This window comes from Tetrao urogallus (genome assembly GCF_951394365.1).
Source record: "Tetrao urogallus genome assembly, chromosome: 4".
Lineage (NCBI taxonomy): Eukaryota > Metazoa > Chordata > Aves > Galliformes > Phasianidae > Tetrao > Tetrao urogallus.
This window is the reverse complement of record NC_136817.1, coordinates 58,598,667-58,611,710: the sequence shown is the minus strand read 5'-3', so window position 1 is coordinate 58,611,710 and position 13,044 is coordinate 58,598,667. Positions and strand designations below refer to the sequence as shown.

Sequence of the window (13,044 nt, the reverse complement as noted above, 5' to 3'; positions counted from 1 at the left end):
CGGCGCCGCTCCTTCCACTTCCGCTTCCGCTCCCGCTGACGTCCCCGAGCAGGCGGGCGTTGCGCATGCGCAGAGTGGCGGCCGAGGCGGGAGCGGGGCGACGGGCGCACGTGTGGGGCCGGGCAGCCGTTGGAGACGGCGGTTGCGGTGAGAGGGGGTGCGACCGGGGATCGTAGCCCGCAAAGCGACAGCTGTGGGGGGAGGAAAGGGTCCGGGATGCAGCGGTGCCGCTGAGGGGACACCCTGAGCTAGGGCTGGGAGGGGGCAGCAGGAAAGGGAGGGCGTAGGGGAAAGCCGAACTGCGAGGCTGTTAAACAGGGGAGATAAGAGCTGGAATGCTCCTTGCAATTGGTGGCAGCGGGGATCTTGTCTCGCCAGGGCTGTGCTGTGTGGGGAGGAAAGAGATCGGCCCCACCTCATAGCAGCTGCTGACCCTCACCGCCATGGTCGTCTTCACGTGCAACGCGTGTGGGGAATCCGTGAAGAAAACACAGGTTGAAAAGCACGTGAACATTTGCAGACACTGTGAGTGCCTCTCTTGCATGGACTGTGGCAAGGATTTCTGGTAGGTAAATTATGGCAAGCGGCCTTGTTTGCTCCTCAGTGGTTGTCACACGTCAAAGGTTTTCCTACAGTGTGTGAAAGCTAACTTTGGCAATTTCTGAATAATTCAGATTTCTGCTTAAAAAGCACACAGGTTTGTTTCAGGCTCAATCATCCAATTGCGAACAAGGTCTTGGAAGTTCTGCTGCACTGGGAGGGAGACGTATGGCACTGCACTCACTTTTCCAGAGCATCTTTGTGCACCTCTCCTGATTTCACCTGGACAGAATCACAGAATGGCCAGGGCTGGAAGGGACCTCAAGGATCATGAATCTTCAACCCCCATGCCACATGCAGGGCCCCCTACATCCCCATTTAATACTAGGCCAAATTGGAGTAGTATTGGACAAACTGGACGTCAGTGTCAGACTGACAAGTGTCAGATAGGATTGATGTTGCTGAAAAGGCCATCAGCAGTAGATAAAGGTGTCATCGGTACTGAGTATATACATTAAGTCCAGGTCTGCAGACTAAATGCCACTTCTGGACATTGCCAGAGGTTATATGAGGTTGGCAGTGATATCCAAAATTGTGAATTTGCCTCTTCTCATAACTCAAAAGGCAGCAGTGCTACTATCTGCGTTTTCAATATGAATGTATGAATTTGCGTAAGAAAGTAAGCTCATCCTCAGATAATCGGAGTTATAGAATGGCTTAGGTTGGAAGGGACCTTACAGATCATCCAGCTTCAGCCCTCCCTGCTGTGGGCAAGGTTCCCAGCCACTAGATCAGGCACCACATCAGGTTGCATAGGGTCTCATCCAAGCTGGCCTTGAAGACCTCCAGGGATGGAGCATCCACAGTTTTTGTTTATCTCTCTCAGTAATTTATCGACAACAAAATTGTTATTCATTTTTTCTTTTTGAGGGTCCACACGCATTGATTAGAACAATTATTACTGCATTAGTGTATCCACATTTGATGTAAGCAGTCTTACAAGTAGATACTTTAACCATGTTGAACTTCTATCATGTAAGTGTTAGCAGTATTGAGGTGTAAACAGTAGATGCTGTTACTTCAATTTGTTGACCACTAAGTCTGTTTGGAGGACTGAGCAGTGAACTACAGTTGAAAATCTGTGTTCAGGGGTGATGACTATAAGGACCATGTGAAGTGTGTAACCGAAGATGAGAAGTATGGTGGAAAAGATTTTGAAGCCAAAACTAGTAAAGGAGATGCTAAACAACAGGAGTGGCTTCAGGTAAGGGCTATACTGTATACTGATATAAGCAATTCTTGATTGTTGAATTGGCTTGATTGTTGTTACTGAAGCAGGCATTGCTGACAGAAGAAATGCATGTCATCTGTGGCCTCAAAGATGGCTTGTTTTTCACAGTTAGTTCCAGAAGGAAAAACATTTGCAAAAGTTTGCAAAAAACAGCCAGTTGAGAGTTCATTTTCTGAATGCAAGCACTTTTCAGAGTGCAGGGCTCCCTTTTATGATGTTGTTACTTTAATTTAAAGTGTAACTTGTACAACAGAAAGTATCAGTGAGCAGTCCTGCTTGCCTCTGCTCAGTATCGCAGTATGAGTATTTATACAGATAACTGATGATTGTGATAAAACTACTGGATAGTGTTTATTTTGAAGCTTACTGAATGATTTCAGTTAGCCTATGCAGTCTGTGGGTGATTTTTGTCCAGTGTGCTTCCAGCTTTCATACCTTGCATGCATCTTTTGATCATTATGCTTCTTCACTGATTTCATCCTGCTTTTCTTCGTTCAGAAAATTCATGAAGTAATGAAGAAACCCAATATAAACCCTAAAGTGCGGAACATTTTGGAGCAAATGCGTTCCTTTGGTAATATTCCAAGAAAAAAAGTAAAATTTCAGGTATGTTTTAAGAGCTTTGTAGTAATTTGTGCAGTGAACTTAAAAATAGACTTCCCTGGTGTCTCTCTCTTTTAAGAAAGGTGGGACAAATTGTTTTATTTAGAGCATCAGGAAGTGGATGATGTAATGGCCAACTTTCAAATAGGAGATGTTTGTAAATTATTTCTTCTTTCATAAAAGGTGTCTAAATGCAGTTTGTCTAAATGCAATTTTAATTAGTTATTAGGCCAGAGACTCACAAAGTTGATTCCCAGACTAACGGATTAAGGTTGGATGTGTAGGCTTGTTCTTTTTTAATACTTCCTTTTTTCTTTTTGCAATTGCTTTTGAATGTCCATATTCTTAGACATATTTGCAAAGAATTTTAATGTCTTTTACTTAGGTTTTGCCTGGGAGCTGCAAGAAACTTTGTTATAGGGAGTTTTCCTGTTGATTAGTGTTCTGAGCCCTTCTCCCATACAGGGTACTTAACTGAAGTGTGCTTCCCAACCACAGCAGACTCCAAATACTTTATGTGGTATCTGTAAAGAATTACAAGTTGGCCTCTTCTCCACCTCTTTTTGTGTCTCAATTTGTAAAGCTGAAAGAAAATAATGATTGCTTCTAGGTGGTTCAGATAGGATGTAATAAAACTGATGTGAACTTACTGCCAGAGAGCTAGCTAGAAAGTTAGACTTAGTTTGACAAAATTGACAAAAACGTTCTAAGCAAGGGAAGTTCTATTTTCAATCATTTTTTTCTTTTTGGTAAGATGTTGCATTGAAAGATCAAAAGTTTTTGCAGTCCATTATTCCAGTTTACCAGTGTAACCTTCCCAGGTATCCCTAAAGGATTATTTGTCTCTAGCGAAACAAACAAGAACACACCTTTAATATTTTAGCTCATACAAACAGTAAAAAGATTTAGTAGGGCATAGATACAACCAGCTCTGTTCAAAAGCTTGAGGATATCATTTTCTGTATATTGATCTCATCTGGATTATTGTTGGTGAGGCACTTGACAGGCATGGCATAGACTTTTAACAATATGCTATACAAAATTGCATTAGTTTTAAGGGATTTGTAGAGAATAAACTCGAACCAGATCTTCATCATGCAGAATAACAAAATTCTTAAATTTAAGAGCTAAATATATGGTAATAAAAGAGAAGGAAAAAAAAAAAAGGAAAAGGAGATGCACTTTTTAAAGTTATTGGTAATGTGTTCTTTTTCTTTCACAGAACTGGATGAAGAACAGTTTGAGAGTTACTGACAGCACTTTGCAAAATCAGGTGTGGGATATTTTTTCTGAAGCAACTGGAGATGTAAGTTAAATTAGAGGTACAACATTGTACAACAGGAATGAGTAAAAAAAAAATGTTTATCTGCAGAAATCAAAGCTTTGTGTTGCCTTAATTTTAGCAAATATGTCTTAAAAAACTACACAGACTCTTCTTTAATCTGCACATTCCTTCTTCCTTGTATTCTGATGATGTCTAATTGTTAATAGCAGTGTTTCAGAATGGTGTCTTTGCCTGCTAAGTACAGTGTTTTAGTTTTGGAAGTATATAATGTTTTCTCTCATCACATTTATGTTTTCTAGCATTCATGCTGATTGTGTGCCCTTAGAAATTCTGATACTGCCTTGATATGCCTTGAGAGTGGAGTATTTAAACATGGATCCATGCAACAAGTGCACTATTTACATAGTGCAACATGTACCGTAAAACATAGGAAAAACAAATTAAGCCAAGTCAAAGATTTTTTTGGAAGATAACATTTCTGCTGTGATGGTGAGGGTATTAGTTAGAAGAATCAAGCCACAGTGTTTACTACTGGTGTTACCTTGTGTAATAAACCTGGCTGAATTCAGGATATTGGTGTATTTCAGAAATGATGTAGTGGAGAAAAGTTGAATTGTCAATAAAGGCATGTCAAAACTGTCATACTCTGTCTTTGAAAAAAGGTGTCAGGTAGAAAAGAACACGACAAACCACAACAGAAGGATGGAGTACAGTTTGCAGAAAGTGGGCACAAAACAGTGGCAGAAGAAAATGGCGTTACAGATGGTAAAACTGAGCGGAAAAAGAGTAAGAAAGAACGAAAAGAAGAGAGACAAAAGAACAATAAGAAGGAGAAAAAAGATTTGAAATTAGAAAATCAGCCTGTGAGCTCAGAAACAAAAAAGAATAAGAAGTCCAAAAAACAGAAGGATTGCTTGGAGAATGAATTTGAAATGAATGGAAATGGCCATCAGAATGAAACAGAAGAGGAAACAAATGTCAGGAAACGCAAATATAAACATGTAGAAGGTATCTATCCTACTAACTGTATTTTTGTCTCTAGACTTTTGTCAGTGCCTAAAAGATCAATAATCTACCTCACTGGAATTTTTAAAAGGAGTTAATGTTAAATACACAAATTTAACAGAACATGAACATTTTAGCAAATACAAGCTTATGTTACAAGAATAGAAACTTACTTCTTATTCAACTAGAATTCTTCTAGTTTTGTCACTTTTTCTGTGTGTGTGTTTCACCTCTAGAGGAACCTTGTGTCACAAAAAAGAAAATGAAAACTGAAAGCATGTCAGAAGACATGGAAACAGAAAACACCAATGGCAACGAAGAAACTCTTGGAAAAGGTAAAGATATTCCGAAAGGGAAAGTTTAGATGGTTACAGAACTGTGCTACAAAAGAGTATGTTGTGCTTGTGCAGAATATGGTGCTTTCTTAGCAAGCCATGAAGTTGTGCCTCAATCGTAACATTCACCTATCTGTTCCAGAGGAAGAAGGCTGTGCTACACTTTACACCTAGTTCTGAATTCAGTTACTTCTGTGCTGGCAGCCTCTAGCTACACTTAATTTCTCTGGACAGTGAGGAATTTGGCATATTTCTTTCACCACATTAGGTTTCTTCCCTGCTGCTGTACGCCTTGGCCAGCACAGAGGAAAAACGATTAGCAGCTTTGTATCTATTTTGTCTTTTACATTACCATTTTTTCTAATTAAATCATAAATTGGAGTTTATCTGTGTTTGACTTGGTTTATGCTTACATAAGACAAGGCACTTCATTATCTTTAGGGAATGCCTGTCCTTGAACATGCAGATTGCATATTATGTAATGGTTTCTGATTTATAGCTGAAACACAGAAGCTAAGTAAAGGCCATCTTGAACCCTAACTGCTGATGTTGTACAATGATTCTTCACAGACATCCAATTAATATGTTCAGAAACAGCCTACCTGACTTTATGCTTAAGACACTCTGCTGTTGTAGAGTCAGCAGGATAACAGTGAACCGTGATGGCAGCTGAACTGGTTCTAAAAGTTGTAGGTTGAAGGTTCCTACCACAAGAAGATCTGGTATACTTTACAGTTTTATATGCTTATTTTCTAGGTAAATTCAACTGGAAAGGAACCATCAAAGCTGTTCTGAAACAGGCTCCAGACAATGAAATTTCAATTAAAAAACTAAGAAAAAAGGTACAGTACACCATCCTTTTTTTAGGTTTTAAGTCTTCTTTGGTCTTGATTTTTTTTTTTCCTGTAGTGCTGAAGCTTGTAAAATCCTGTTCCTGTCAAAAATGTTTGATATTACTTAGCAGAACATCATTTGACAGAATGACTAGAACTAGACTTGTTCTTTAGAACTCAGTGGAATACAGAGGCAAGTTCTGCAGAGGTGTAGCATCTGTGCATTTTAATACATAGAATCTGTGCTGCTTTTAATACAGTAACATGAACGTTTTACTGCTTTAACTGATCTTTACTAACTCAAAGCTGTTCCTCTTTCTTTGTGCAGGTTATAGCTCAGTACTATGCAGTAGCTGGTGAACATCACAAATCAGAAGAGGATATTCTAATCATATTTAATAAGAAAGTGAACAACAATCCCAAATTTAAAGTTTTAAAGGACAAAGTGAAACTCCTGAAATAAGTTTTCATCCTTTCCATAATGTTTGCATTGCAGACTGAGTCAAATCCTGCTGTCAAGTGGACAGATATCATATATTGGTCTCAAATTGTTTGTGTATGAGAGAACAGAATTTAAGACTGGATTCATCTTCTTTTTCTAGATCTTCTGCAGAATATTTTAGGAGTGCTGCATATCTGTTTCAGATATTTTTTAATTTTTAAGGAAAATGTATATTTTTTGTACAAGTTTTAAGAGGCATTGAAAATAACAGGCAACAGCTATATTAAAATTCTTCCAGGAATGGATTTTATTTATAGGCACGAATGTTTATCAGGACCAGGGTAGAAACTATTTTAAGAGCAATAGGATTTTCATATTCAAAACCTCACCGTAGAAAAATGTTTTGTTATGATACAGTTAGAAAAATGGTATGACTGATAGTTCCTTTATGCACTGTAGCTTTAATAACCTCTTAATTTTGTGCTGTGAAGTGCATAATTACAATGTCTGTAAGATTTATGTATGTAAAATTGCACATTCAGTGAATATCTGAAGACTGTTACCTGTACATGCATAGCTACTTGGTGTTATAATTAGCACTACAACTGACTAAATAAGTGATGTCACTTAGACTAAAAATTGACCAACGAAATAAATGACTGTAAAATACCACCTTAAATTTATTAAATCTTGTCAGTTTACGATTGTACCAAAAAAAGAAACAAACCAACCCAGAAGAAATCTGTGCATGAAATCCACAAACTATATATATATGTTTTTGTGTTGCAGTCACTGAAAGAATGTTAAAAGGGCAGAAATCTTAAAATACCTGAATTTGTAAAACTAGTGAATATATTAGAAGTGCGAAAATGTTAAATGTCTGGGTCCAGTTTCTCTGAGTACATATTTGTCTTGTTTATAAGAAAAAATTACAATGGAAGTCCATAATAAGTTTCTCTCTTCACTAAATGGTTGTTTGCCAGTTCATGAAAATGGCTTTGGACGTATGTGAATAAAGTTTATTTACAGCCCTGGGAAAACTGAGTTCTTTCAATGCATTCCAAAAGCTTATTTTTACTTTTTTTTTTTCCCCCCCAAATATAGGAAAGGACATAAAACTAAAATGAATACACTCCCATTTATCTTTTCACTGTTTATTTTACTACAAATATTAACGTTATATAGAGACATTAAGTAGTTTTGTTGGAGTAATTAATTAGAGGTTTTAATTTTTGTTTAAAATTCATTCCAAGTTATGCCATTTTCTTTGTATCTTCCAAAGATAAAAAGTTGTTTTGTTGATGATATGATGGTGACAATGTTGACCATGTTGTTGACCATAAGCAATAAGAACATAATAAGAAAAGGAGAGAGAAAGAATAGGCTTTGTGATCTTGTATGTTTTTCCTTATGAATATTGCTGGAAGTACTGCAGAATGGTAGAGGAGTCTATGTCCCTATAGATCACTTCAAATGCTACTTAAGTCCATGCACAGTTGCATTACTGACGTGCAGCTCAACATTAAAAATAATAATAGAAAAGGAAATCTATATTTTTTCATTAGACAATTAAGAGATTCCTCAGAGGTCTGAACTTAGCTTTTCTACTTAAAACACATTCAGGATTCAGTTTACTGCTGCAGCTAACAATGTCTCTATCCAATTGAAATTACCCTCTTAATAATTACCTGTTTAGTGGTCACCATTTCAGAAGGGGGCGTGCTGCCTTGCATTCCATTCAGAATATTTCACCAAGACAGAAAAATAGCAAGACCTTCCTACTTTTATCTCAAAAATGATTAATCAATGTATTTACTGATTTTTTGTTTGGTTTTTTTTTTTTTTCAATCCTGTCAGTATGTTGCAAGGAAGTTACATACATTGGGTGCTCTTTTGTTCTTACATGAAGGTTTTAGCAAATCCCAGGGGGCGATAGCATAAGCTTATCTGGAGATGTTTAATTGCATTCAGACAGCATGCAATATTTTAAAAAGATTATTCTAGGCAGTATAAAAGTGCAGCAGGGTACAACCCACAGTGGTAATTTGGAAACTTGCTGCTTGGAGTTTAATTAATACGTTCATTAAGCATTATCTGATTCCAGTTTCTGGGTCAGATGATTAATTTTATTGAACAGCTCTTAAATCTTTTGAGTGACTTTGGGGTCTTTTACATTCGAGAACTAATGTCAAGTTTGACAGCCATCTACACATGCATGTATTTCATAGAACCCTTAGAGTTGGAAGGGACCTTTAAAGGCCATCTAGTCCAACTCCCCTGCAATGAACAGGAACACCTGCAGTTAGATCAGGTTGCTCAAAGCCCCAACCAGCCTGGCCTTAAACATTCCCAGGGATAGGGCTTCCAACACATTTCTGGGCAACATGTTCCAGTGTCTCACCAGCCTTATTGTAAAAAACTTCTTCCTTATGTCCAATCTAAATCTCCCCTCTTAGTTTGAAACCATTTCCCCTTGTCCTGTCACAACAGACCCTGCTAAAGAGTCTGTCCCCTTCTTTCCTGTAACTCCCCTTTAGACACTGAAAGGCTGCTTTCCAGTCTCCCTGAAGCCTTCTCCAAGCTGAACAGCCCCAGCTCTCTCAGCCAGTCCTTGTAGGAGAGGTGTTCCATCCCTTGGATCATTTCTGCGGCTTTCTCTGGATGTGCTCCAACAGGTCCATATCTCTCCTGTACTGAGGACTCCACATCTGGACGCAGTACTCCAGGTGAGGCCTCACCAGTACAGAGCAGATGGGCAGGATCACCTCTGTCACCCTGCTGGCCACACTTCTTTTGATGCAGCCCAGGATATGGTTGGCTTTCTGGGCTGTGAGGGCACGTTGCTGGCTCATGTCCTTTCGCTTGTGAAGAAAGATCTAACAGCATAACTGCAATGATTTTGTGCATGCTGATCACAACTGCCATTCTTCCACTGTGCTCTATCTTTGACCATCCAGGTCAACTGCAGCATGCTACTGCCATCAATACAAAGTTTGATGTCCAAGGAAATTGAGCTGACACAACCTACAACTAACATTTTAATACAGTTGTTAACAAACACATGATGAACCAGAAAGCTCATCATCTTCGATCTAGTTTCTTAGCAGCAGTCAATTATTATGGTTTTGCATGGACAGGAAAGTTGTGGGTGCATTCATCAAGCACGCTACTGAACTCCTGTTCAAAATACACAAAAAGTACAGAATATGTTAAAGAATGTCATGACAATAAAGTAAGCAGCCTTTTATTTTAACCTTTTATCTGACAGAAATGCTGTGGTATTGAAGTTTCTTTTAACAACTAATCAGTGTACTGGGTTTGTGATGCCATGGAGAAATTTAACTACTAAACTACTGTTTTCACCTTTTGTAGCCTTTTAAAAAAAAAAAAGAAAAAGAAAAAACTTTCTTCCCCATAAATTATATGCTTAGCAGTCAATTGGTAATGATAGCAGTCGCAATAAAGTGCTGAGAAACCATCAGATATCAGTAACAGCATTACAAAGTGTTTAAGCACGTTCTGTTTGTTGATTTTCTAAACAGCATAGTAAGAAAACATAAGAAAACATAAGAAAACATGCCTTACCATTAAGATTTTTCCTTCCAAAATACTGCATTGGAAATTGAATGTCTCTGGATGAGTGAGAAAGATGGAAGTATTGTAGATCAGAAAATGAACTGTTTAAAGTCGGTGGCTTTCTTGGTAAGCATAGCATCAGAATTTAAGCAGGGATTTTAATCACTGAAAAGAAGAAAGCTTCAAAGGATGTCTTGTTTGTTGTACTCAGCACTCCACCATACGGGTGCATTAGAGTATTTCATTCTCCTTTCTCCCAGTGAAAAAAGATCCTCCCACCTGTTGCTTTAATCTGATTGCATCAGTACAATGCAATCAGCATCCAACATGAGTACTGGCTTATAACCGATGACCACACGATACAGAGTCCCAATACATTACTCCATTCGGAAACTTTTAAAGCTGTAATGCTCACCCCTATCTAGGAAATGAGAGGGCAAATATTAAACTCCTTGTGCAAGATAAGCAAAAAAAAAAAAAAAGGTATATTGTTCTATGCATTGGGCTGTGCTCACAGGTCACAAGATATCTCAATCAATATATTCAACATCTATCCCTTTCTTCTCCTGGTTTAGCTTTCAAGAAAAAAAAAACAAAAAAAAAAACAAAAAAAAAAAACCAAGAATAAGCCCTCTAAGTTTCTTTTCTGCTCTGTCAGCCAAGAAAAGCAGCACATTGTGTTCCCCATTAGTTCTTTTTCAGGAAGTGTTATTTTATATTTAATACTAAATTTCACTTGGAGCAGAGAAAATTTCAGTGGTAACTGTTCTTTGCACTTGATGAGACAATTCCTTTTGCACCTGTATTCTCATGCTTTTACATTCTCACAGGCTGAGACAACTTGAAGAACATATTTTGTTTCATTTCTGTCTCCAATTTATTCTAAATGACGTGGAACAGCCATTTCTTCAAATAGACCGTATACTTTGATCTTCTGATTTGAGATTTTAAATAGAAACTTCTCTCGACACCCCCCACCCCCCTCCCTGAGTTTACATCAGAAGCAAAACAACTCACTTTGCATAGAATTTGTTTTATAGTTCCTGAAATGACTTGAAAGCAGCAGGATAACAGAAATTGTGTTTCTGTATACCTACCAACTAATCAGGTAGAATGCATTACTACCAAATAGCGCTGAAATCCTTAGTAAGGCCTGATTACAAAATCAATCTCAGTTCTCACATGCATTTGTTCTATTAGAAAGAAGATGCTTTAAAACATATGGAGATATTGCTCAAAGTCAGCATGAATACAAAGGGAAGAGAATGATGTGTATCGGTATCTGATAGGACTGCAGGTTAACATGACCAGGAAGAAATAAAGAGAAACTTATCTCTCGTATTCTCTTGTAGCCAGTAAAACAAATAAAAAAACGAATTTTATCAAGAATTCAGAATGCCCTTACAAATTATGCTGTAAACGACCATTTCATTGGTCCATCTTTCAGTATTGGTTTCCCTCTCCTGAAAAATCAGGGTGAATCTACACTTAAACCTCAACATTTCATTTTTTGCTTTTATATTTTAACACATCTTTCTCCTACTAGATATCAGAACTTTAGCATAACAGCCTCCTCTTTCCACTAAAATGCATGAGGCATTTGATCCATATAAAAGCACTGAAATCACTACATCTCATTTAGATGACAAACAATGAAAAATAATACCAGAAACTTGCCTGCATTGTAAATGGTTCAAGATATGTGAATTTTACTCCTTTGATCTGTTCTTTGCAGCAGCCATGTAATGAACTCTTAAGATTCAGACACTGAGTTATAAATAGGAAGCATGAAGTGCACTTTTATGTGCTTGATTTTCTGCCTTTCTGATGGCCTTTGATTCTTGGTAATGAGAAGGAATTCAAGGAGGAATATGCAGCTTTTGACACTATACAGTACCCATGCAGAACAAAAGCTGATTTTTTATTTTTTTTTTTGTGAATGAGACAGGGCCAGAATTTTCTCCTAGACTTTTATTGTTTTTTTATTTTGTTTTTAATGATTAAAGCAAGCGCTTCACTGACTGAAGTCAATATATTGTACCAGCATTTTTGCTTCGGACTTCTTAATCAACTGCTAGTATGAAAGCTTTTACTGAATTTATAGACATTATGCATACAGGTCTTTATTGATTCTTTTTTCCATCTGTTCACTCTACCATTTATTATATTTTCATGGACTCTTCCTACAATTTCCCTATTCTACACCATGAGATCTGTTTCCTCTTCCTTTCCTACTGCAACATATCTCACTCACCTGCTCTGTGTTTGAAAATTCAGCTTTTTTGTGAACACTTGGCAATTTCAGGGGTTAGCACTGGGCAAGTTCTCTGTGTGAAGAAAAAAATATCAACTCTGTCTTAGTTGTACACTTTTTAAAACCTGTTAATATGAAGCACATTTGTCAAAGTAGTAACAGGAATTGCACACCTCCCAGCTAAAACTTCAGATTGAGATACTGCTGAATTTAGTTCTCATACTAACAAACATCTTTCTTTCTCCTTTTGACAATATAGCATTCTGTAGGCTCCTTCTAACTCAGCTGTCCAATCAGGTTAGCAAATCAAAGCACGTATAAAAATTGATCTTACAGAAAGTAAGTAGCAATGGACTGCAAACGACAAAAACAAACAAACAAAAAACATCCCCTGACCTGAAAGAAATTTATAAGAACTTTGTTTCATGTTTCCTTTTGCAGGACTCCTCAGAGAAATTTCCACAAGTGAAGAGCATGGGCTGAACTCCATGCAGTATACATCAATGAGAAGTTCCTATACTGTACTTAGTACAATTTTTTTTTCTGTACTTTGCAATCTTGTAGCAGTGATGTCCACACATGCCTGAGCAACTTTGTTCCACTGCCTCTGGCAGTGAGGGCACTAGACCAGGTCTGAAAAATAGTTAATGTGCTACCAGCAGCCTTAAAAAAAAGGCTCTTTATAACTTCTATAAAGTGTCAAGTCTAAAAAAAGCAATACTCCTAGAGTAAGACATTTCAAGTCCAAATAGAGCAAAAAGATCTTTCAACAATAAACCCGAATACTCTTTCCCCTGACTGATACACAGTCTTTCCTACATAAATTAGACCTGCCTTGATTATCCAAAAAAAAAAAAAAAAAAAAAAAAAAAGATACTTT

At 37.5% G+C, this 13,044-nt stretch overlaps 1 protein-coding gene across 1 annotated transcript; it reads left to right on the top strand.

Moving 5' to 3' along the window:
- Positions 1-443: 443 nt before the first annotated feature.
- Positions 444-6,355, top strand: LYAR (Ly1 antibody reactive; the record flags this gene model as incomplete). The annotated part of the gene is made up of 8 exons (XM_079534571.1): positions 444-565; positions 1,690-1,804; positions 2,330-2,437; positions 3,657-3,740; positions 4,382-4,727; positions 4,961-5,059; positions 5,816-5,901; positions 6,221-6,355. The coding sequence occupies 8 exons, from the start codon at positions 444-446 to the stop codon at positions 6,353-6,355; spliced, it is 1,095 nt and encodes a 364-aa protein (XP_079390697.1).
- Between the last annotated feature and the right edge of the window lie 6,689 nt (positions 6,356-13,044).